The 26,195-nt window shown below is 38.1% G+C and overlaps 2 protein-coding genes across 3 annotated transcripts in view; one reads left to right on the top strand and one right to left on the bottom strand.

The window, feature by feature from the left end:
• The window catches only part of LOC130222130 (gastrula zinc finger protein XlCGF8.2DB-like), a 237,408-nt gene that overhangs the window by 189,063 nt on the left and 22,150 nt on the right, over positions 1–26,195 (top strand). The gene's annotated exons all lie outside the window — the stretch shown is intronic.
• LOC130222155 (gastrula zinc finger protein XlCGF8.2DB-like) lies at positions 1,976–24,801 on the bottom strand. 2 transcript variants are annotated; one of them, XR_008836357.1, is made up of 4 exons: positions 24,758–24,801; positions 24,245–24,394; positions 9,532–12,649; positions 1,976–3,336 (listed from the first exon to the last, which is right to left on the bottom strand). XR_008836357.1 is itself a non-coding variant. In XM_056454781.1 (3 exons), exons 2-3 carry the CDS (start codon positions 24,333–24,335, stop codon positions 11,769–11,771), a joined length of 972 nt encoding a protein of 323 aa, XP_056310756.1. In that variant the 5' UTR covers positions 24,336–24,394; positions 24,758–24,801; the 3' UTR covers positions 4,518–11,768. The 2 variants fall into 2 exon arrangements, 1 of the variants encoding a protein (XP_056310756.1); XM_056454781.1 differs by lacking the exon at positions 1,976–3,336 and having other exon boundaries at positions 4,518–12,649.

Here is a 26,195-nt window from a genome sequence, read left to right on the forward strand (position 1 = left end):
TGAGGGATGGTATCATCCCAACTGTGTGGAGATACCACAAAATGCCATTATTGGGGATGATGAGTGGTACTGCCCCAAATGTAGGGTGATAGGATAAACCCCACTTGATATGTTTGGTTCATTTTAAAGGGGATAGTAACTTAATATTTACTCACCTTCAAACGGTTACAAACATGTATGAGTTTCTTGCACAAAAGAAGATATTTTAAAGAAAACTGAAAAAAACCTGTAACCACTGACTTTCATTTTAGAAAAAAAAAAATACTATGGAAGTCAATAATTACAGGCTTACAGGTTTCTTCAAAATATATTTTGTGTTTAAGAGAATTCATAAAGAAAAATCATACATGTTTGAAACAAGTACAAGGTGGATAAATTGTGACAAAAAGTTAATTTCTGGATAAATTATCCCATTAAGTTGTACATTGACATGTTTAAAACTCTTCAATACACTTGACTGGACACAAAGTTGTGAAACAACTACTTCAGTTTCCTTAAAATCATTAATAAATAACATATTATTGCTGTCCTAAAAGAAATGACCACTATTATTTTTTACTTATTTTAAAAGTGGTTTTATAGAACATTTCAACCAAAAACGATACTGCTGCAGTAAGAAGTTTTAATATGAAGTATGCACATAGTATGGTACAACTCATCTACAAGAACTGACCATAGTTTTTTTTCTACTTATTAGAAATGGGGTCATTATAACAGTTTATATTATGTTAATACCCCATTTCTCCAAAACGCTGCAGTAAGAAGGTTTAATGTGAAGTACACATATAGTATGGGATGTCCTGTATAAGAACTGACCATTGTTTTTTCTACTTATTGGAAATGGGATCTTTATAACATTTTGAATTATGTTAATAACTTTTTTTTCCCAAAACGCTGCAGTAAAAAGTTTTCATGTGAAGTACACATATAGTATGGGATGTCCTGTGTAAGAACTCACCATTGTTTTTTTTTCTACTTATTTGAAATGGGGTCTTTATAGCACTTTATATTATATTAATACCCCGTTTTTTCCAAAACGCTGCAGTAAGAAGGTTTCATGTGAAGTACACATATAGTATGGGATGTCCTGTATAAGAACTGATTATTGTTTTTTTCTACTTATTTGAAATGGGGTCTTTATAGCACTTTATATTATATTAATACCCTGTTTCTCCAAAACGCTGCAGTAAGAAGGTTTCATGTGAAGTACACATACACTCAAAAAAATGAAACCTTGAGTTTACTTAATTTTTTCTTGTCAACGGGTTCCACAAAATATATTTATGAAAGTTGAAAATAAATATTTCAAAGCTAATTGAATTAATGGCCTTATTTTAGGTTGAAACAATTCGTTTGAATCAAGCCAACTATTATCAATTGATTTTCCTGAACATGAGACATTTGAGTTGAACTAACTTAAATTAGTTATGTTATATGGACTAACTAAAGTTGCATATTATATTTTTGTCTATTGAAAGTAAACAAATTAGTTTACAACAAATCATTTTATTTAAGCTTAATCAATCAAAACAAAATTATTTCACTTAATTTTATTTTTACTAGTTAGGTTTAATTAACTTTAGTTTGTCAACAGGTTCCACACAAATTATTCAAGTAAACTCAGCTAACATTTGTTAGTTTTTTTATTCACCAACACAAAATTCCATTAACATTACTGACACACGTAACAGTTGAACACGATCTAAGATGCAGTAAAGAAATCACATCAGTTGAGAATATATGATTCAACAATAAAAAGGTTGTCACAGAATTAGAAAATAATGTGAAAGACTTACATTTTCCAATTACATGGCATTACTTTGTTTAAACCTGAGTGGTCAATTTAAACCATCACAAAATAAAATAAAAGTAGTACAACATATTACAATAGTAACAGTGTGTGAAAAAAAAGCACACTGTAAAAGTTGGTTATCTTGATTATCTTATCTTTTTTAAAAAAATTCAAATACTCTGGACACTTTAAAAAACATATCAGTCTGAACAGTGGTGTGTCAAGTGTATTTGCAGTAAAACTGTTTTAAATACAAACAAGACCATGTTAAATTCCACAAAATCATAATAGCTCAGTGTTGGTTTACTCACAAATTTAGTTTTTGAACACATGTACCTTGGTTGAACATTTGGTAGAATCCAGCTGGAGGAAGATTTTCAACTAGGTGTTAGAAAAATATGAAGCCTTAACATAGCCTAACACGCCAACAGGATTTTATTTTGTTTTACCTGAGTGGTCAAATCTTTGAAAAATTAACCAGTTACTGATAAAGTTTTCAAAAAAAAAAATAAATAAAATAAAAAAAATAAATAATAATAATAATAAAATAAGGGAAATAACTCTGGACACTTTACATGACAGAGAAACATGTCACCCAGAACAGTGGTATGTGTCACAATCAAACAAAAACAAAGACATAAAAGTGTCAAGTGCTTTTTCAAATGAAACGGTTTTAAGTCCAAAGTGCCTTCATATTAAACAAACTCTTCTTTGTTGGTTCTGGTGTTGTCATGATACTGGAATTCAGTACCAAGCTGTAGTGGAATTTAAAAAAAGTTTATTTCCTGCTAACATTAGAGTGCTGTAGTGCAAGTTCTTACATGCCACTGATTTATCATTGTGTACACTTGCTCAACAGAAATGACTGTGATTGGCTGTGAAGGTCATCAGTTCACCAAACTCACTTCACCAAACTGTATTTACTGTGTGTAACCACAGATACAGAGACACTGGGGCATTTTAAAGCCGTGGAGATCAGTTGTTGGGTCTACAAGCTGACATACGAGTGATCCGCTAATGGATTGACTGATCCAAGTATCTTTGAAATGCAATGTGAAATGAAACGTGTCCCTGTATCTATGTTTGCACTCTGTAAGAAGAGTGGTGAACTGATGACCTTACCGGCCAATCACAGTCATTTCTGTTAAGCATGTGAACACAATGGTCAATCCAAAGTGTTTAACAATGCGCTCAACAGCGCTCAAATGTTAGCAGGAAATTGACATTTTTACAATTTCAATTTTGATTGGTACAGAAATTGCAATATTGTGACAACACTAGTTGGTTCACTCATACAGTTTGTTTTTGAGCATCTGTACCTTAGTTGAGTCTCGTAGCATCCAGCTGGAGGAAGATTTTTTGAAGCACCTCAAAGAATTTTTTTCAGTTCCTGAGGATAACTGAGGTTCAATGCATATATTACACCCATTAAGAGTGCGCATGCAGAAGCAATGTCTCCCAAGTCGTGAAGCACTTCAACGCCCTCAATCACTATTCCAACGTCCACTGGAGGGGTGGTGGCATCTCCTCCCTCAGCATTAATGCTGTAAATGCCAAAGACAACTTGTTAAAGATCCTTCTCAGCAACACCACCATCTGAATCCTGTCCACACACACACAAAAAACCAACCATGAAATTAACAGTCAATTACATGATTCCAAATAGCTTATTTTCATTGCAGTTTTCCCCATAAATGTATTAAATGGAACTTGATTTTGGCCCAAACTGATTTCTCACAATTTGTTCACTCACTGGGCGCTGAAGTATACCTGTATTAAGTCTGGTGATGTCTATGCGTTCCAGACTTCAGGCTGTAATTGACTGCAAAGGATTCGCAATCAAGTATTTAAAAGTAAAAGTTTGATTTATGATTTTTATTCTGTCCAATTACTTTTGGTCCCTTAACAAGTGGGAGGCACATATGCAAACTGTTGTAATTCCTACAGCGTTCACTTGATTCATGTAAATGTAAACTGTAAGCTGACAGTATGTAGTTAAAGCACATCTTGTTAGTTTAATTTTTAATCCATTGTGTTGGTGTATAGAGCCAAAAATTGTAGAATTGTGTCGATGTCCAAATATTTATGAACCTGACTATATAACGGCAGTGAATGATGATAGAATACCAGAATACTTCGCTCTGTCTGACTGGTAAGTAAAAATTCACAAAATTCACAATTTAGCCATACAGACTCCTATTCGTCCCACATAATATCAGTAATGCATATCTGGCTAACCCCATAGAGACTGTGTCTGTTCCTCGTATTACTAGATCAAGAAATAAACGTACTGTGTGCTCCAGAAATAATCTATTAAGAATTAAACCAGAAAAACCACTAAAAAGTGAAAACACAAATTTCATAAAGCTTGGTCTCCTAAACATCAGGTCACTAGCACCTAAAGCACTTATCATAAATGAAATAATAACAGATAACAATCTTAATGCACTCTGTCTCACTGAAACCTGGCTGAAACAAAATGACTATATTAGCTTAAATGAAGCAACTCCTCCAGGATTCTTATATAAACATGAGGCTCGTCAAACTGGCTGTGGTGGTGGAGATGCGTCAATCTTTAGTGATATTCTTAATGTTAATCAGAAAAACGGACTTATGTTTAGCTCCTTTGAAGTATTAGCGCTTAATGTTATGCTTCCGGGCACTATGCAACAACCAAATTAAAATAAAAATGTTATCTCTTGCTCTAATCACCATATATAGACCCCTAGGACCCTATGTCAATTTTCTAAAAGAGTTTTCTGATTTTATCTCTGACTTACTAGTTAAAACTGTTAAAATACTAATTGTAGGAGACTTTAACATCCACATAGATCATGCTAACGACACATTAGGGCTCGCATTTATGGATCTACTACATTCACTAGGGATAAAGCAAAACGTTATTGGACCAACCCATCGCCTAAAGCATACACTAGATCTAATTCTGTCTTACGGAATTGAGGTCATTGATGTAGAGATTATACCACAAAGTGATGATATTACAGACCACTACCTCTTACTATATAAGCTGTGTTTACCTGAAATTAGCAGATCCGCTCCGATATATCGCCCTAGTAAAACTATTGTTCCATCCACCAAAGATGAATTTATAAATAACTTACCTGATCTTTCTTTATTTCGAAATGCACCCACAAACGCAAATGACGTAGTTGATGTAGTAACCAGCAGCATGGATGCCATCTTTACTAGCACTCTATATACTGTGGCACCCATCAAACTAAAAAAAGGCTAGAGAGAATAAAACTACACCATGGTATAAGTCATACCCCCGCTCTCAAAACAGCAACCCGTGCCCTGGAACGTAAATGGAAAAAAACTAATTTAGAAGTTTTTAGAATTGCGTACAAAGACAGTATGTCCAGCTATAGGAGGGCTCTAAAATCTGCCAGGGCTGAGCACCTCCGCAAACTGATAGAAAATAATCATAACAATCCTAGATTCTTATTTAACACCATCGCTAAATTAACAAATAATCGGTCATCTTTGGAACAAAATGTTCCACCGCAAATTAGTAGTGATGACTTAGAAGGCTTCAGAAATAGAAAAAAATAGAAGGCTTTAGACAGAAAATAGGAGATATTAAACTTTCTGTACCGCCTTATACATCAGATCCAGTTAACATCCCACCGAATCAAAATAACCTACAGTGCTTTAAAATCTTAGAACAGGAAGAGCTAGATAAAATTATAAATGGCTCTAAACCAGCTACGTGTATGTTGGACTCAATTCCAACTAAATTACTGAAAGAATTGCTACCTGTTATAGAACCTCTTCTTAACGTTATCAACTCTTCTTTATCTTTAGGCCATGTTCCAAATCCTTACAAGCTAGCTGTTATTAAGCCTATTATTAAGAAACCACAACTGGACCCCAGCAACTTAGCTAATTATAGGCCTATTTCAAATTTTCCGTTCATGTCTAAAATGCTAGAAAAAGTTGTTTCTGCTCAATTATGCTCCTTTCTGCAAACGAACAATGATTTTGTAATGTTTCAGTCAGGTTTCAGAGCTCATCACAGTACAGAAACTGCATTGGTGAAAATAACCAACGATTTACTCTTAGCTGCTGACCAAGGGTGCATCTCGCTATTAGATTTACTCACTCTTAGAGCGGCACTTGACACCATTGTCCACAGTATCCTCATAAATCGCTTAAAGTCAACAGGTGTCCAGGGACAGGCTCTACAATGGTTTAAGTCATACTCAGCTGACCGTTACCAGTTTGTGAATATTAATGGACAGCATTCACAAGTCAGCCCAGTAAAGTACGGGGTGCCTCAAGGATCCGTTTTAGGCCCTTTGCTGTTTACAATATACATGCTAGCCCTGGGAGACATTATTAGAAGACATGGGATCAGCTTTCACTGCTATGCAGATGATACTCAATTATATATTTCAACTAAACTTTATGAGATGTCTAAACTGTCCAAGCTAACTGAGTGTATTAAAGATGTTAAAGACTGGATGACCAAAAATTATCTTCTCTTAAACTCAGACAAAACAGAATTATTACTTATTGGGCCTAAATCCTGTACACAGCAGATATCACAACTCGACCTACAATTACAGGGATACAAAGTTAGCATTAGCTCTACTATAAAAGATCTGGGTGTCATATTAGACAGCAATTTAACTTTTAAAAAATCATATATCCCATGTCACAAAAACTGCTTTCTTTCATCTGAGAAATATTGCTAAGTTACGAAGTATGCTATCCATACCAGATGCAGAAAAGCTAGTCCATGCTTTTATGACTTCTAGGCTAGACTACTGTAATGCACTGTTTGCTGGCTGCCCAGCATCCTCTATTAACAAACTTCAATTAGTACAAAATGCAGCTGCCAGAGTTCTTACCAGGTCTAGAAAATTTGATCACATCACCCCAATTTAATCCTCCTTACACTGGCTGCCTGTTAAGTCTCGTATTGAATTTAAAATATTGCTTCTTACATATAAAGCTTTAAATAATCTAGCTCCTGTTTATCTAACCAACCTTCTGTCTCGCTAAAATCCAACTCACTCTTTAAGATCTCAAAACTCAGGGCTTCTGGTAGTACCTAGAATAGCAAAGTCGAGTAAAGGAGGTTGAGCCTTCTCATTTATAGCTCCTAAACTCTGGAATAGCCTTCCTGATAACGTCCGAGGCTCAGACACACTCTCCCAATTCAAAACTAGATTAAAGACCTATCTGTTTAGTAAAGCATACACTCAGTGCACCACTTAGCGGGCTTCCACAGAGGTTTCTGCACCTTGTTTATATACACTATGAACAGCAGCTACGCTAATTATTCTCTTTATTCTCCATTTCCACCTGGGGATACTCTTCCCGAGGCCCTCAGACTATGCAGAGTCACTGAATCGATCCAAGACCAACGATGAGATGATCCCAAGGTTTTCATATCCTGGACCAGGCCGTATCCTGAGCAGCTACTGTGGTGGTCATGGAGGGGTGGAGAACATGAGACTGACTCCTGTGACGCTCCAAGGACAGACGAGTCTTCACTGAGGCCAGCTTCAAGCCTCCGCCACTAAGACTGCAGCTCTGCACAAGTTAAATGGTCGTGCCCAACTGAGTCTGGTTTCTCTCAGGTTTTTTTTTTTTCACTTTCGCCAATTAGTGAAGTTTTTTTTCCCTCTCCGCTGTCGCCACTGGCTTGCATGGTTCAGGATCTGTAGAGCTGCACACCGTTGGATTTGCTCTTCAGTGTTTGGACTCTCAGTAGGGATTTTTAAACCACACTGAACTGAGCTAAACTGAACTGAACTTAAACACTAAAAAACTGGACTACACTGTTCCAATTTACTATGACCTTTTATGTGAAGCTGCTTTCACACAATCTACATTGTAAAAGCGCTATACAAATAAAGGTGAATTGAATTGAATTATTGGAGCCTCTGTATCAAGTCGGCTTCCAGGCTGAGCTTGGTGAGCTTGGCCGGGGCTGGTGTTTCTGGGAGAGCAGAGATTTCGTTCCTGTCCATGTTGCTGTTTGTTGATGTGAGAGTATATTTGATGCTGCTGTTTTGTTATATCCGCTGTTCTTGTATTGCTGCTGTTGTTGTTGTTGATTTGTTGTAGTCAGATGATGGTAGTAGAATTGTTGATGGGTTGTTGAGAGATGTTGAATTTTACAAGCTTGTGAAGGAGCTGGAGCAGTCCTGTCAAGAGCTTTCTTCGGAAAACGAAGATAAGGGAGTCATTTTTTGCTAAGCTTCTTATAGTGAGTTTGGTTTAATCTGATTGGCTAACTAATGATTGTAGATGAGAGACCAGCTGCGGTCAATCAAATCACATGCTCCTCTCGAAATTAGTTTGTGAAACTTCACTAAATGTAGGCTACCTTCAGACTTAATTGCTGATATCAAAAATTCATTTGTGTTTGTCCTCCACACACTTCTTCTCCACTGTTACATCCTCTCTTCCCTCACACACACACACAGTTCGCACTTCTTCATGTAAATAGTCCAGCAGAAACACTCTGTTCCACTTTAACATCCTGCCTAGGTGACATCTGTCCTGTCTCCACCAGACCAATGCACCCTACTCCCTCTAACCCCTGGCTGTCGGATGGTTTGAGAGAATGGTTGGTGTTAGGGCATGTTCTGAGATAACATCAAACAGCACCCAGGGCAACAGAGAGAGCATGGCACAAAACAAAAAGCCTCCACTGACCTTAGCAGGTACCAAACCCAGTTGACATTAACCTCCCAACTTCATTCGGCCAAAACCCATACTACCATAACAAAATTACCACCACTTCAGACATCCGCAAACTATTCAGGACCTTTTATACCCTGCTCTGTCCTCCTCCACCAACTCCTTATCAGCTGGCCTCCTTCTTTACACCAAAAAACACTCAAAGTAGCAGTCAAATCCAGCCTAAATCTCCATCAAACAACACCCTCTAAAGAAAAATTCACTCTCTTCCTTCACTCCACACTGGCACATTCCCAACCACTTTTAAGCAGGTATAACGGAGGCCAGCTAGTGAAGGGCTGTGCAGGTAAACCTCACTCCACAAACCTCTAAAGGTGCTCTGCTCTCTCAATTTACCGCTCAATCTAGGCTCCTACTCTCACTTATGGTCATGAATGATAGGACAAGATCTCAGATACAACTGGACACATTTTACAAAATGCTATGACCCCGCTTGTTTGAGTCGCAACATAAAAGAGAGATGAGCTAACAAAATAGCCTGAATGCAAATTATTTATTAGAAAATGTAACTCATAGAACAATCAATCAAAGCAACCAACAAATGTCTAGGGATAATAATAAAGAACTTAGAATATAATCACAACAACACTTTAACTACTTAATTCAAGTAGTGCAAAACAAAACCATAACGTTAAAGAGTCAATGAGATGGCAGGTCTTGACATGAAGACTCCAGAGTAGCCACAGCATCCTAAGGTAGCTAGCACAACAACTTTTATATCCATTGATGAGTAATGCAGGCATCCAATCAGGGTTTACCACATAGTCCAATCAGGAGTCTTGGGATCATCACAGTGTATTAATATTGTAAAACGTAATACCTGTCGCTCTGCCTAAATCATAAAATATTCATCAAGTTTGAATTCTACTCAAAAAAGTAAATGTAGTAAACTAGAAAGTATCTTGAACCTAAAAGTAAAGAAACTTTACTAATAAAAGATGCAACACAGGATAATTGAATGAGCTTTCTAAACTTGAGGCCCTGGTATACTGCAAACTTACCGTCCTGGAGCTCCACCTTCTTTGATGTGCGGTGTCTTCCCAGTGATTTGTTTCTCATTCAGGGAGTCAGACAGAGAACATCATCCAAAACAACACTAGCTACATGAATGCACTGGAGAGTAGAGTACAGATGCATCTACACCTGTACAATCACTTGCAAAGAGATTTTATGCCGCAGAGGTGCTGTTTGCCAGATGTTTATGAAACTGTTCTTCTTTCAGCCGCCATCATTGTGTTTATGGTAAAGGCGAGGAGCGCAACACATTTACAACCCCACCTACTGCAGTGTAGGAGTATTGGAAAACAGTATACCATCACTCAGCCGTTTATTCAAACATTATTCAGACATGAAACATCCTTTGCACATGAGTAAATATTTGCTGCATTCATGTCATGTGTGCAACTTTTTGTCCATGTGTTTCTTAAGCTGCGCCGAATGAGCGAAACTCTGTAGACACTGATCAGATCTGTACAGTTTCTCTCCAGTGTGAATCCTCTTCTGTTTCCAGATGTGTTAACTGATTAATCCTCTCGTCACAGTGTGAATCGTCTGGTCCACAGTTTTAATTTTGGAGCTGTAACACTAGTATTCTCACACTCACAGCACATATGCTCTTTCACACCAGTGTGGATCTTCATGTGTTCATTAAGGTCTGATGAGTTGCTGAAACTCATCCCACACCGAAGGTGAGGTAACATTAGAGTTTGAGCATGCGAAATTCTGTTGTACAGCGCTGCGAAAAGGGGCAGAATTAAACAAGATGATTAGACATTAAAAAAAGCGAGAGATTGGTCCATATTTTACATTTCTGTCCAGAGAGGTTATGTTTTGATCTTTGATTGGTCTCACACAGTCAAGTGATGCGATTTCGCAGGTCAGAGTTCACCAAGCTTGTACTTTGCAACACAGTAAACTGCGAAACTTGATGCACGAACTTGCGTTTCCGGTCTGATGCATTTGCGTGCGTATGAATTAGATTCAATTTTTTAGATTAGATTCAATTTATTGTCATCACACATATACAAGTACAAGGCAACGAAATGCAGGTAAATGGAACCCCCCGACCGTGCACAGACATCACAACTCCAGGTAAGACAGGTCACAGGGGGTGGAACAGGAAATAAAATACAATCAGGAAAAAGAGGCAAAAAAGTCCCTCTCACCTTGCTCTTAAGTTAGAGCAATGTGAGATCAGGGATAACAAAAAGCCCCAGCAATCTAGCACAAAAACACACCGACAAGACATAACATTGCCACAGGGGATGGGAACAGGGGGTGTGGATATAGTCCGGTAAGGGCGGGCAGCCATCAGGTCCTGCAGCCATGGAGGCGCTGATCGCAGACCCGCTCACCCCCTCCAGTGGGTGAAAGCATACGAAGGCGTTGGATTGGGGCCAGGAAGTGTCGTGATGTGTATCTGTGTGTGTGTGTGCGTAAGCCTGTATAGTCCAACAGGTGTCCTTGACGGGGAGCAGGAATTTCAGAGCGTCTCCTTATCTTGCTATCCGGGAGAAGTTGTTTTCCTCCAGCTGAGGCCGTCTGGCAGGAGAAAAGAAAACACAGGGAAGCCGAAAGAGTAGAAAGATACTTCAACTTTAGGTCAATACCTGCCAATTTCACAGATATTTAATGTCCATCACTCATTCTCCAGATCTGGCCAAATTTTGTTGCAAAGCTGCTAACTTCACCCCGATGTTTTCCAGTTTGCGATCTAATATGATTATTAGCAAGCCTGCCCATCAGCGCTTCAATCAAGCCGGCCAGCCTGGTGGGGTTTTGAGCAGCACTGACCGCTTTCATCATTCGTCGATACGCCAGGGCCCCACATAAGCCCATCAGCAGAAACCCTGTTATCAAAGTTCCGAATAGGTAAATGTCTTCAATATCCTTCAGAGACAGAGCAGCCAGGCACAGGACGCGCCACTTCTCTCACCCGTCCATCACGTATCCAGCTGCAAACGTCCCCGCAGGACAGGTGGGCTCTCCCGAGCCCAAACTTCTCGTCGAGAAGATGGTGTCAATCGCATTCAGAGACCAGTTGATCAAATCCATAATTCCTTATTTGTTTGGATAGCAGGGCATGGAGAGTCTCAGAGATAGAATAAGACAAAGACAAGAGGAGCTAGCGAGGAGAGATATGGGACGGAGAGGGAAAAAAGTGCGACCGCCTTCGCCGAGAGCCAAAGAAGAAGAGGAATAGAAGTCTATGGGGAGAAAAGTCCAGTGTGACCACGGCTTAAGTGCAAGTGAATGGTTTCTCTCTAATGTGGATCCTCATGTGTTGATTTAGGGATGATGATTGGCTGAAACTCTTCCCACACTGAGTGCATGTGAATGGTTTCTCTCCAGTGTGGATCCTCATGTGTAGATTAAGGGCTGATGAATGTCTGAAATGCTTCCCACACTGAGTGCAGGTGAATGGTTTTTCTCCAGTGTGGATCCTCATGTGTTGATAAAGGTGTGATGATTGGCTGAAACTCTTCCCACACTGAGTGCATGTGAATGGTTTCTCTCCGGTGTGGATCCTCATGTGTAGATTAAGGGATGAGGAGCGGATGAAACTTTTTCCACACTGAGTGCATGTGAAAGGTTTTTCTCCAGTGTGGATCATCATATGTTTATTAAGGTGTGATGATTGGCTGAAACGCTTCCCACACTGAGTGCAAGTGAATGGTTTCTCTCCAGTGTGGCTCATCATATGTTTATTAAGGTGTGATGATTGGCTGAAACGCTTCCCACACTGAGTGCATGTGAATGGTTTCTCTCCAGTGTGGCTCATCATGTGTAGCTTAAGAGATGATGAGCGGATGAAACTCTTCCCACACTGAGTGCATGTGAAAGGTTTCTCTCCACTGTGGATCCTCATGTGTTGATTAAGGTATGATGATTGGTTGAAACTCTTCCCACACTGAGTGCATGTGAATGGTTTCTCTTCATTGTGGATCTTCATGTGAATTTTAAAATCGCCTTTTCTTCCAAAACTCTTTCCACAATGAGTGCAGGTGAAATGATTCTTGACTCTCCTTTTCAAAATACCATCAGTCTGTAAATTAGTTTTTTCCTCAATTTTGACATGATGTTCCTCCTCTTTCCTCCCCTCATTCTCTTCAACTAGGTCTGAAATATATAGAAAAAAAAACATTAGTTTTCATTAAGTCTTAAAAACTCTCATCAAATGCTAAAAAGTGAAAAGACACTGGAAACATTGGCTACACACACTGTAATTGTGATGAAAGTTACATGTAAAATAAATCAGATCAGATTTAGTTCGGTCCATTAACGTGTACACATTTAAGCAGATTCAATTCAATTCATCTTTATTTATCTAGTGCTTTTACAATGTAAACTGTGCCAAAGACACTTAACATAGAAGTTATAGTAAATTGAAACTGTCAGTCCAGTTTTCAGAGTTTCTTACATAATTGAATATAAAAGTTATTTTGGTCATATTGATAAGACACAGATTTGAAAGTGTAGAAGTCCATCTATTAGCCCAATGACGAAACTAACAGCATGGTCGAAGGTTAAATGCATGCAAGCCTTTTCTAGTGCTTCTGAAATTTTTTTTGTTATCTATTATAATTTATTTATATTCGTTTTTTAGCTCTGAATTTAATCTGACTCCAATTTTAAGTGATCCTAAAACTTAGACTGTATTTCTAATTGTAAGAACGAATCACATTAATCAGTTAGGACTTAATTTAGAGTTTTGATTTAGATCCGATTCTTTACTCTTCAGTTTTATGTTTATTAGGGACCAAACGCCGCTCAGAGTTTTATGCCCCGGGTTTGTGTGACTTTCCACGGACAGTGTTTCGACACTGTGACGTTAGTCAGAGGGTGCAAGATTAACTAATATTCAAATAGACTGGTTGCAAACTGCTCACTCATCATAAAAAAGTCAATTTAGCCAATCCCATGCAACTTGTTAAAATCAGATTAAAGATCTCCGTGCTGTTGTGCCAAACTGCTCCGTACAGTCAAATGTGCCTTTAAAATCGAAAGTCTAATCATGTTGAATCACAAAAGTAGTGCAGACTTCACATAATCTACTGGATATAAAAAGATTTCAGGAGAATTCAGAATGAGTCAAAACATTAACATTTTATTTGTCAGGTAAAATTGTATTATGCCAATTACACAATAAACAATCGGAAAGCCAATTCAGAGCTGATAATGTAAAAATACAACATCCATTACTCAAAAACAAATCAAAGAGTTAGAGATGCATACCTGACCAGAGAAGTATGTTGCAGCATAAGTCATAAGCATAAGCATAAGGGATGTCTTGGCTACAAGATCCCAATGATATTTGTTCACATTTCCTTTAAATACTCAACTCAGAACAAACAGCCATAAATTCAAGATTATAGAAGCATCACCGAGACCCTCTATAAGGAGGGGGAGCATCTGGCAAAGGTCTTATCAAAGCCAAAAACCAAATCAACATATACTAGTGAAATAGTACAGTGACATTAAGACCATTTTACCAATCACACAGGGATATTTAAAATGATACCAAACATGAACATAGTGCCACAAGACACACCATTTTAAAACTTTAGACATTTTATGTAAAAATGTGAATGATCTGCTCTGATCAGAAGGTAACTAAAGGGTGAAGAAGTGGGACTTGAGGTGAAAGGAGAAGGATAACATTTCTTGCATTCCCCCCTGGTAAGGTGTAGCTCTGTGTTTCCAGCCTATTGTCAACCGTCTCAGGTTGATTTGAATAGAACAGTTAATCAGCCGGTTTCCTGATCTTCCTCTCAGATCAGAAAGTTTATTGTTTGATTGCATTTCATGAAAATCCATAACAGTCCTCAAGGTCTGATATTCTGGAGATAATAAGCAATCTTTACAAAAGCTGTAAATGGCCTATTTTTATTCGTATATATTCATAATATAAAACAAAATGTTTTTCTAAAATTTGTAAAGCAGACAGGGAATACTTGTTCATCCTGTGCCTGACTGGTAAATGCACCAGAGAAAAAGTTCTGGGGTAACAGCTGAACAAACAGCTGAATATTTGCCTCTCAGACATGAGACATACCTGTACAGCATCTGCATAAAGGTTGAAATGTGCACTTTTCCCCCTGTGTGCTGTTGGGTCATTTTCATACATTCTGGGGTGATTTTGAGGCTTAATTTGGCCAAAACTTTCTCTGTGTTTCAGAAAACAGACTGATATGTCGGGGACATCTTTTTTTGACATATTCTGGGAAAATGCTTTGAAATAAAAAAAAAATCTCAATACACTCTGGGCAAATTTACTCCCTTTTCGTTATATTCATGGTTGCTTTTCTCTATTGGCCTCTATTATAACAACATATATTTGATTGCAAAGCTATGACAGCATATAATCATGCATTTATGATTTTTGGTGTTTTTTTAATCGGTCTACACCCATGGGACGGCAGAAAGGAAATGGGTGTGAGTATAAAGGAAGAGGAGAAGAGTTGAAGAGGGCAGCATTATGTGGTGTGTGGAAGAAAGAGAAGTTGACTGAACTGTTGCAATGTGGGGAAACGAGTAGAGAAACCAGGTTGAGACGAGCAGTGTAAACTTAATGACTGGCTGTGAGAAACAAAAAGCGAAAGTACGTATCAAAGCAACGGAGCAATGACCACTGTCTTGTCACTGAAGCGCTCGTGACATCTGTGAAAGAGTGCGTCATCAAAGACTTCAGTGCAGTGTGTCCTGAACAAAATCAACTTACTGATTTATCTCGCTGGGATGAAGTCAGCTGCCAAAAGCCTTCATCCCGCAGTCAACAGTGACGGAGTTTCCTGTTAGGCACTCGAGGCAACTACTCACTGACTGGGTTCATCGACGCCCTCAACCTTCACATCCACACCTCCACATTTGCCATTCCCCTCTCATGTCCCTTGACCCCATCGCTCCGTGGGTAAGAAGCAAAAGTTGTTTTCTTTGATTAAATTCTCATTTTATTTCTCTTGTTTTGTTTTCTCCTCGTGCTATTATTAACAGTATTATTTTTCCCCATTTTCAAATCTGATGAATCTGCTGGCCTGAAATCATTTGTATTTTTTTCCTTTCACTTTCATTTGAGTTATAAGTGCTGAGGGTTTTGTGTTTCATTGTGATTATTGTTATATTTTTTGTCTTGGACTTCAGGTTGGAGCGGCGCGATATAAAGTAGCAAACCGCTGAGGTCCTCACGTGAAACTTAAAATTTCGTTTAATATTGCTCTTATCCTAAATACTATTACCTTAAACCTACCTATACTAGAAAATAAGCATTTAAGTGTCAGAGTCTAGCTGTTCTGAGCGTAATTCAACTTGAATCAGGATGAATACAGGCCGAAGCAACCGTAGGGAGGCGGATTTCGCTACTAGCCTCCATGCTAATGCTAACCCCGAGAGGCAAGCTGCATCCAAGAAAGAGACGGCTCCGGCGAGTGATAACAGTGCAGTCCTTCAAGCTATTGATGCACTAAAGGGCGATTTGATTGCTAAAATTTAAGAAAAGGCCGTTGCACAGTCAAATGAACTTTGCAATCATATTGACCAGCTTCGGACAGAGTTACGCAATGCTGTGGAGCACATTTACGCCAGAGTTTAAGCAGCGGAAGAGCGAGTGATTGGTCTGGAGTCTGTGTTGGCTGGATACTCTGACTCTCTTACTACCCTGCAAAAAAAGAGTTTAGTATAGTGAAAAAGGAGCTGGCTCTGCTGAGAGACCCAAGCGAGGATCTTGAGGAGCAGGGAAGTGCCGTATCGAAACAGAGGTTGGCCCACTGGATAGTGGATGCCATCTCCCTCGCTTACCTGAGCCAGGGCAAGCCGTGTCCCCCAGGAGTGCATGCGCACTCCACTCGGAGCATCGCATCCTCTTGGGTGCGCGCACGCAGCGCCTCTCTAACAGACATCTGTAGAGCTGCGGGTTGGGCAACACCTAATACGTTTGCAAGGTTTTACAATCTGCGAGTGGAGCCGGTTTCCTCAAGGGTATTAAGTAAACCTTGGTGATTGAGGAAAACACTCGGTTAAGGTGTTGAAACGCTGAACAAAACGCTGAACGAGGAGTCACTCGCTGGCCCATTACGTTGTAGGTCTGCCCTCTAGTCAGACCACGTTTTTGGGTATAGGTGCCTGCTATGCGTGATCGCCAATAGGCGATCCTATATGCTTTTTCAGCCGCGGTGCAGTTCCCCCTCACAGGCGGTCCCGTGTCTTCCCTCTCCGCTAACCATCTTATTATATGCGTACTCCCCCTTCTCAGGGCTAGTCCATATATTCTGCCATCATATCTCCCCACTTGGGTAGCAGGTGATCTCCGCAGTGTCCTCCCTATTGGGACTGCATGCTTTCCCAACGTACTGTCGTATTTAAATTCCTAGAAAGTATCTAGAATATATCTAAATCCATAAATCTTCTTTGAAGTGGGATAAGTAAGGGCCAGGGAACACGTTGGAAGACCGCGCCTCTCTATAATGCAGGTGTGCTCACACTATGCCTGGCTATCCTTTCATCGGAGGCGAAGGTAAGGTGCAGTAATTATGACTTTTTCCAGACATTTTCCATAAGTGGATTAATTCCACTATAGCATTGAAGTTCCCCATCTGAAGGGGAACGCTCTGGTAACTAAAGTAACCCTCGTTCCCTGAGGAGGGGAACGGAAATGCTATATTGCAAAGCCATAATGATTGTCCCTTAGCTGTAAGTATCAGTCTCTTCAGCTAAAAGAGGATGCCTCACCTTGCTTTCGCTGTGCTTTTATTTCTAAATTGATTGCAACAAGCATCAGGTGCGCAAGCTGGCGCTGCAAATTCATTGGCATTTCATTGGCCCGTTTACATACTCTTTCAGACGAGCATCTGTAATGATGAGGCCCCACTTTGGTTACTGATGGAACAGCACGTCTAATCCAGTGTCTTTACGCTCACTACTTTGTGCTCAGATTCCAGTGAGTAAACAATATTCTACGAATAACCCAGTTTTTAATGGATCACTCAGAATACAGTCACAATTCAGACTTCACTTCAATAATAAACAAGCATTGCCTTCCATTTTGTTAAATCCATTAATCCCTCCCTCTTATAGATTCAGCATTCCAATTATGGTCTAGGAACGGAGTTAACTGTGTGAAGGACCTGTTTAAAGATGGCATATTTATCTCATTTCAACAGTTAAGAAGAGACATTGAGAGTCCCCAGTCAAATTTTTTAGGTACCTTCAGCTCCGTAGTTTCGTTAAAAAAACACTTCTCTCCTTCACTGAACCAGAAGCATGCTGGATAGATGAATTGGTAAATATGGACCCATCAAAGGGGTATGATGTCCATGTTTTATGAAGTGATCCAAACAACTGCCTCCCCATGCCTAAATCGTATAAAGCAAAAATGGGAAGACGAACTGGGACTAGAAATATCAGATCAAGCCTAGCAATATGCCATAGAACTGGTAAACTCATCTTCTGAATGTATTCGACATGGCCTTCGTCAGTTTAAGTTGCTTCATAGGCTTCACCTATTTAGGAGCAAGCTGGCAAAAATCTTTATTGACCAGACGCCTGATTCTCTTTCAGGTGGAAAAAAAAAACAAACCCGCCATCCCACAAACATTGGATATTAGAAGTGTTATCAAATCTTAAACTCGAGCACCTTTACTACACCATCTGAGGCTCTACAAAAAAGTTTTATGAGGTTTGGTAGCCTTTCCTATTCTACATTGAACGCTCAGGGTATATTATAGCCTATGTGAGAGTTTATCCCAAATTTTCTTATTTGTTTTATCTATTTTTATTTACCTATTTATTTTTCTCTTTCTCCATTTTTTTAATATTTTTTTATGGGGTGTGAGTATAGAGCGTCACACACCGAATGCGCCGCGACACGGCGCGCACATGACAGTTGAAAGTATCACACACCAGACACGCACATTCACATGGTATTTAAAAGGAAACTAATCAGATGGCGCTCTGTGGCACAGCAGAAATATGAACAGTCTCCCAAGTCGTGGCTAGGCGCTGCCGACAGCCGCCGACTTGCGGTGCTGGTGTGTGTACCCTGATAGAAACCTATGTTTAGAGTTCTAAAATGCATTGTTGCATAGTTTGTCCTCATCTTGCTGGATTTATCAGCTGCTTTTGACACTATAAACCACCAGATCCTGCTATCTACGCTTGAGTCACTGGGCGTTGCAGGCACTGTTTTCAATGGTTCAGATCTTACCTCTCTGACAGGTCATTCAGGGTGTCTTGGAGGGGAGAGGTGTCCAACCTACAGCATCTAAACACTGGGGTACCTCAGGGCTCTGTTCTTGGGCCACTTCTCTTGTCCATCTACACGACATCTTTAGGACCAGTCATCCAGAAACATGGATTTTCCTACCACTGCTATGCTGATGATACCCAGCTATACCTCTCTTTTCACCCTGATGATCCCTCGGTTCCAGCTCGCATCTCAGCCTGCCTGTCAGACATTTCACACTGGATGAAAGATCATCATCTTCAGCTTACCCTCGCGAAAACAGAAATGCTTGAAGTTTCTGCCAACCCGACTCTACACCATAACTTTTCAATCCAGATGGATGGGGCAACTGTTACTGCATCCAAAATGGTAAAAAGCCTTGGAGTAACGATTGATGACCAACTAAACTTCTCTGAGCACATTTCTAGAACTGCTCGATCTTGCAGATTTGCACTCTATAACATCAGAAAGGTCCGACCCTTCATATCTGAACATGCAGCTCAACTTATTGTTCAAGCTCTTGTTCTCTCCAAACTGGACTATTGCAACTCTCTGCTAGCCGGGCTACCAGCTAATTCTATCAAACCTCTTCTGCTGCTCCAGAATGCAGCAGCACGAGTGGTCTTTGATGAACCCAAAAGAGCACATGTCACTCCGCTACTCACCCGTTTGCACTGGCTGCCAGTTGCTGCTTGCATCAAATTCAAAGCTCTGATGTTTGCTTACAAAGCGACCTCTGGCTTTGCTCCTTCTTATCTGCTCTCACTTCTGCAGATTTATGTGCCCTCCAGAAACTTGTGTTCTGTGAATGAACGTCGCCTTGTGGTTCCATCCCTAAGAGGGAAGAAATCACTTTCCCGAACTCTCGCATTCAATCTGCCCAGTTGGTGGAATGAACTCCCTAACTACATCAGAACAGCAGAGTCACTTACTGTCTTCAAGAAACAACTAAAAACTCAACTGTTTAGTCTCCCCTTTCCTTCCTAATCTGTAACTGCCTCTCTGGCTATACCACTAACTGTACTCTCTCAAAAAAAAAAAAAATAAAAAATTTATGCTTTGCTTCTTAGACTTTACACACCTGAAACTTGTCTATAGCACTTGTTCACTGCTGCTCTTATAGTTGTGTGAATTGCTTCCTTGTCCTCATTTGTAAGTCGCTTTGGATAAAAGCGTCTGCTAAATGACTAAATGTAAATGTAGTTAGTTAATCATTACCTTGAGTTTAATAAGGGTAATGTGTTTATTTACACAAATAATAATTAAAGAGCGCAGGTCACTTGAAAATGAAAAATGTGTGATGACGTGAATGCTAGACAGGATCACGAGTTTTGGTGTGTGTGAGAGTAGAGAGAAGAAAAGGAAGGACACCAATAAAAAGTATATAAGTTCTATGGCATTTTGAGTCATCTTTACAGGACATAACATGCATGGCGTTGCGTGGCGTGAGCAGCGCTTCTGGTGTGCGACCTGCTTATGTTTGTAGCTATGTAACATGTTAATTTGTTGTTCAATATGTGTGTTGTGGAAAAATTGAAGACTTTTGAAAAATCAATAAAAACATTTGAATAATAAGAATGTAAGCAGTACTAAAAAATTGTTTTTAGAACAAGTAATAATCCCATTAATTTAGTTACAGTACATGTCCCTGTCGAAGGTCTGTAAATTTAAGCTAATTATTCATTAAAGAAGGACAAGCCATTCTCGTACGTGACTTTGTTCTTTGTGTGACTGAAATGTAGGCAATAGCTTTGTTTCCATTCAAAAATGTGAATTAAATTATGTAAAAAAACTGGAATATCGGATAAGAGATATGCAAATAAAGCAGCGTGTGTTTCCATCCAATGAATCAAAGAGAACAAAATAGTCACTTCCTGATTAACTGGTGCTGGTGCCAAATAGCAACAGTAAACCTGAATTTTCTGCAGTAGGAGAAGCTACATTAATCTTTTCTTTTTTAATAAATGACTTTCACCTCAGAGGACAATGCCAACACACAATGAACACGTGGTGGGGTTTGAAGCCATGAGACGCGGAGAACAGACACTCTTGACATGCTCCAGACACACTGGATGTTGTGTCTTTTAAATAAAGACTATGGGTTTGAACTGTGTTAACGTGCTCTTTACTGGCAATTTCCAAACAACATAACACATACATTCTGCTGGACCTTTTGTGTACTTATAGCTCCCTCTAGTGGCATTGTATAGCCAATGCCAACCTATAGATACACAGCAATAACTCACACTGGAGATCATTCATAATATAATAACTTTAATAAAAATATTATTAAAGCATTTTAGAATGACCAAAACAACATTTCAGATGTTTTACAGTGTGCTCAGCCTGCTGGTTTGTCCATTCACACACATTTTTATCATCATATGATCTCTTATAACAAACCTCTTTTTAATGCACATACTGTAATTTGTTCAGTAAAAGTGCTTGCGTATTTTACGTACGTTTATCTTTTCTTATGGAATAAAACGTTTTTCCTACTCAGTTATGCGCATGTTTTTTATGCCTATATTTCAAAAGTTATGTGCATCATGACGTTTCCATCAACTGATTTTTTTTAATGCTCATAGCCTATCCAAAATGCATATAAAAATAGGTGGCTGGACTTAAACCCAAGTGAGAAATACCGCTTCATCTTTAAAAAAGGGAAGGAGACCGACAGAAACTCAAGAGTTTAGAGAATAAATCCTGCTACTGACCAGGTTAGATTCACACAGTAACTGACTCTGAGTTTAAGTTACCTCTCTTTCAGAAACAGGCTTACGCTGCTTTCTAGAGTTTGACAAACCTGCCATTTTGAAACAGAAAGCCAGAGTTTCTCTCATTTCAGGGTTAACATACTCTGAGTTTTCACTTAACCTTCTGGCTGAAACAGGGCCCTGATCTCATATGCTATTGTTTTAGAACTTAAGTTGCCTATTGGAGAAATGACCAGGAAAAATAAACAGCTACTAGCTCTACAAACAAGTGTGTTCATGACTACATACAAAGCAAAATAATAAAATTAGAAAATATGACTTTGCAACATCAAGCAGCATTAAGCATGGGCCAGTATAAGATTCTAACGGTATGATAACCTTGAATAACACTGTTTCAGGGTACTGTGATTACTGCTCTAAAATATATTCTTTTTAAATGTCTGGGTAAAAAACAAACACCTTTTCCCCTTTGAACACAATATATTTTCTTTTAAGAAACTTTTAAAATATTTTGGAGCAGTAAACATGTCAGACTAAAAAATTCTAATGCATCCTTGACTTCTGCTGTCTTCATTTGTTTCATAAACGCAGATTTCTTTACAATTTAAAATGGCATCTTTGGATATCTTTTCTGCTGGAGATACTGTTGCCCTAAAAAAAAAAAAAAAACATAAACGAAAACCTTAAATATACCATAAGAACGGTACAGCAGAAAATATTGGCGGTTTTAAAACCTGGCCTTTTTACAAACTGCGGTATACCTTGAAAACTGTTATCGCCCCATGCCTAAGCAGCATAACACTGTTTTTAGGATCTAAAGTCTCAGGTAAAAAGATTCCAATGGCGGCGCCTGCTGGTACGTGAAGAATATGGTCAATACTGACGAACATTACACTCAAATGTTTAGCATATCATCAGCATGCTGTAATCCATTTCTTAAGCAGCAAAAGTCATTTTTAGACTAGTTTGTTGGCCAGTTGTAGTCAGTGCAATGCTAAATGTTATTGTTCCACTATAATTTGTTTGTTTTGACTCATGTTGTCCTAACACATCATCATAAACTGTAGATTACTGTACAATGTTTTATAATAATTAATTATTTTAGTGTCCATTTTATTCAGCATATTTATTATTGGGGCATCCACATTATTTGACATACTGTAAACCAGGGTTTCTGCAGGTTTTACCAAGTTAAATTTAAGACTTTTTAAGACTATTATAAATGAAATTTTAGACTCATAAGGCTATGGAATTCTTCAATTGGCCCAGATGAAAAAGATTTTTATTTGTCCCATCAAAAATTATTATAATTTAATACATTTAATAATACAATAATAAATGAATAATAATAATAATGATTTTAAATATTTTATATATTTCTTAACAAAATATCTTAAATAAAAAAACAAGCAAGCTTTACTTGTATCCATAAATTTTTTTCCAACATAAACTTTCTTTAAAATAAAAATTAAATGAACAAATGTTTTAAAAGTTTTAAAAACTATAATAAACTAAATCTATGCACAACAATCTGTCCAGCTCGATGTCCTCAGCAGTAAATACATGGAGCATGTTTAAACAAATGTTATTGTAAGGAAAATAATTAAACCATTATGATAAATAGAGTTAAAATGACCTTTTTGAATGAAAAGTTGAAAGTTTTATTAAGATGGATTGTTGGTGATTGTATGGGTTTTGGCCAGATTGGGTAGCAAAACATGAACAAAAGAAAATTAAGACTTGTTTAAAATAAGATTTAAGACCTACAACACAAGACTTTTTATGGCCTAAAATTTAGATTTTGGAATTTAAGACTGAGGGATTCAGATTTATACCTTTCAATCCGTCTCAGCATGAATCAACGTTTATCCTTTCCTCATCATCTTGTTTCTCATTATCTTTATTAAATATGATTATTTGATTATTTCAATGAGTAATTAACTTTGAATTGATTTTAACTAATGAATAAGTTAACACATTGCTTAATATAAGAATGTTCAGTGCATTTGCCTGTCTCTGTGTAACTTTTTCAGGAGCCACCAAACTAGGTCAGAGGTCACGGAGACCTTGGGTGGAGCTGAGGACTGGAAGCAACTGTCTCCATTGTTATTTCTATGAGTTAATACTATCTAAAATGTCTAAAGTGATTTGGCTGTTTTTACGGTTGATTCTTTTAAGGTGATTCTACTTTTTATTCAAGATAGACTTTGTGTAGTAAGGATATAACTGCCTGAATGTAGATTATAACGGTTTTTAACCAGTTTTGATAAAGACGGCTGAGACTACACTCAGCCTCGGATAAGAAACAGATTATACTTTAAGTATGTGTGTTCTATGTGTGAAACCCTGTTTAAACACAATAGCACTGGTAATTAGTTATTATAATAATTATGTAATTCTAGATACTATCTGAAGAAAGTACTAAGCCAACACTATCACTGTAATAGCAGATATATTCTATGAGAATACTGTCGGTCAAATATCAGCTCAGTTAAACTTTTTAAAATTTATTGTTTTTATTTATTTTATATAGCGCCAGTGCCTAAGGACGCTTTACAAACAGTAGGAGAACAAGAAAAGCAATAACCTTAAGTAGGTAGAGAAAATGGGAGACTAATAATGCATAAAATAATGACAAAAGACACGAGAACAAGTAACAGGAATAAACTCATTCCTGAGTGTTTATGTGCATTTAAGAGAACTAGGCAGCACACTCAGGGCTGCAAGATAGATTTAATTTAGTATTCTTATTATTAAAAATATATCAGTATGAAAACCAACCTGTTTGTTCCTGCAGATCTTCATGTTTGACTGTGAATGTTTCTTCAATCTTCACATCTTCACTCTCCTCTTTAATAAACGCCATCTTCATAACAGTGTGAAGATCAGTCGCTTCAGCAGGAGTTTTTCTCTGCGTTTGGACACTTTATCCTGTTTAAAATGAACAAAACAATAAAAATGTCCTGTTTAAAATAAATAAAACAATGAGCAGAAACAAAATAACTTCTCTTCAACACTTGCTTCAACAGAAATCAGGTAAAAGAGTAAATCAGAGCAAGAAACAATGGCCACAAATTACCTGAATAATACTACGTTACTCCATTTCTTATATAGAGATGTATACTTAGAATGGAATGACATTATGCTTTTTAATAAATTAAACCTTCATTAAAACACTTATTACACACTTATATATCGTCAACAGTGGGTATATCATTTAACATTGGCTGCAAACCGGAAACTTTAATCAATCCGTTATCCGTTATATCGTTATATATAGTTTTAAACACAAACCTTTCTCCAGTTGAATCACAGCACAGTAGCGGCGCAGCCTTATGACGTCACACGACACGCCAAAATAAAAGTCTTTTTTGTTTAGCTTTTTATTGCCACTTACTGTTGCAGTCATGACTTATTAATACATTTCTCCCTCGGTTTCCACTTTCCCACATACACAGACACACATATATTTAGTATTTGGAGTTGATCAAAACCTTTACTCTAAATATTTTTGGGTCATTCTATGAAATGGGTGCCATTTGTGTCCGTAACATTTGATGAGCTGCATGAAGCACAAAAATGTCCTAAAATGTGTTTCCAAAGCTTAAAATAATTAATTCAAGGGTTCTTGCTAGCATAATATATAAAAATTATTATTATTAAAGATTAATATTCTTTTTTTAATACTTTTTCATGATTACATAACAAATTTCACATGTCCGTGCTGACTAACATTGCATTTGCACCTAAAATATAACCAAATAAATAACGTTTTTCCTCCCAATTTTTTTTTGTTTTTGTTTTGAGGTTTATATGTGTGTTTCTATTTCCATAAGATATATTTATTTCATTAATTTTATATTTTTTGTAAATATTTCATGATTTGTGTGCATCCCTCAGTTTGACTTACCACCCCGTCACACTAACTTGTTTCATCTATAAATGATTTACTTTTGCTTTAAATGACATCACAAAAACAGAATTGACATCATATGTGCCCTGCACCCTCCAAGACTAAAAGCAGGAAATTACAGAAATTCATTTACATTTCTTTTTTTGTTGTTTTATCTTGTTAGACAGGGTCCATCAAGCTCAACCCAACCACCCCGTCACGCAAAACAGATAGGGTAAACTTATTTATTTTACATTTATAAAGCAAAAAAGAGTAAATTTTAGATTGAATGAATGTATGCCAGGTGAGGAACTTGACCACAGAGATTTGTGGCCATTTTTGGATGTACTGTACCACCCTGTCCCATTTTTTATTTTGATGGGGTGGTAAGGGATGTGATGGGGTGGTTCTGCATCCTATTTGAATGTGAAGATGTATGAAATTAAAGAGGGGCGACGCAGAGGCGCAGTATGTAGTGCTGTCGCCTCACAGCAAGAAGGTTGCTGGTTTGAGCCTCGGCTGGTGTTTTTGTGTGGAGTTTGCATGTTCTCCTTGCGCTCGCATGGGTTTTCTCTGGGTGCTCCACAGTCCAAAGACATGCGGTATAGGTGAATTGGGTAGGCTAAATTGTCCATAGTGTGTGAGTGGGTGTGTATGAATGTTTCCCAGGGATGGGTTGCAGCTGGAAGGGCATCCGCTGCATAAAGCTAATGCTGGATAAGTTGGCGGTTCATTCCGCTGTGGCGGCCCCAGATTAATAAAGGGACTAAGCCAAAAAGAAAATGAGCGAATGAAATCAAAGATTCTAATATAGGGCTTATCAACTAATTCAGTAATTTT

The sequence above is a fragment of the Danio aesculapii genome, chromosome 4 (assembly GCF_903798145.1).
Source record: "Danio aesculapii chromosome 4, fDanAes4.1, whole genome shotgun sequence".
NCBI classification, from domain to species: Eukaryota; Metazoa; Chordata; class Actinopteri; order Cypriniformes; family Danionidae; genus Danio; species Danio aesculapii.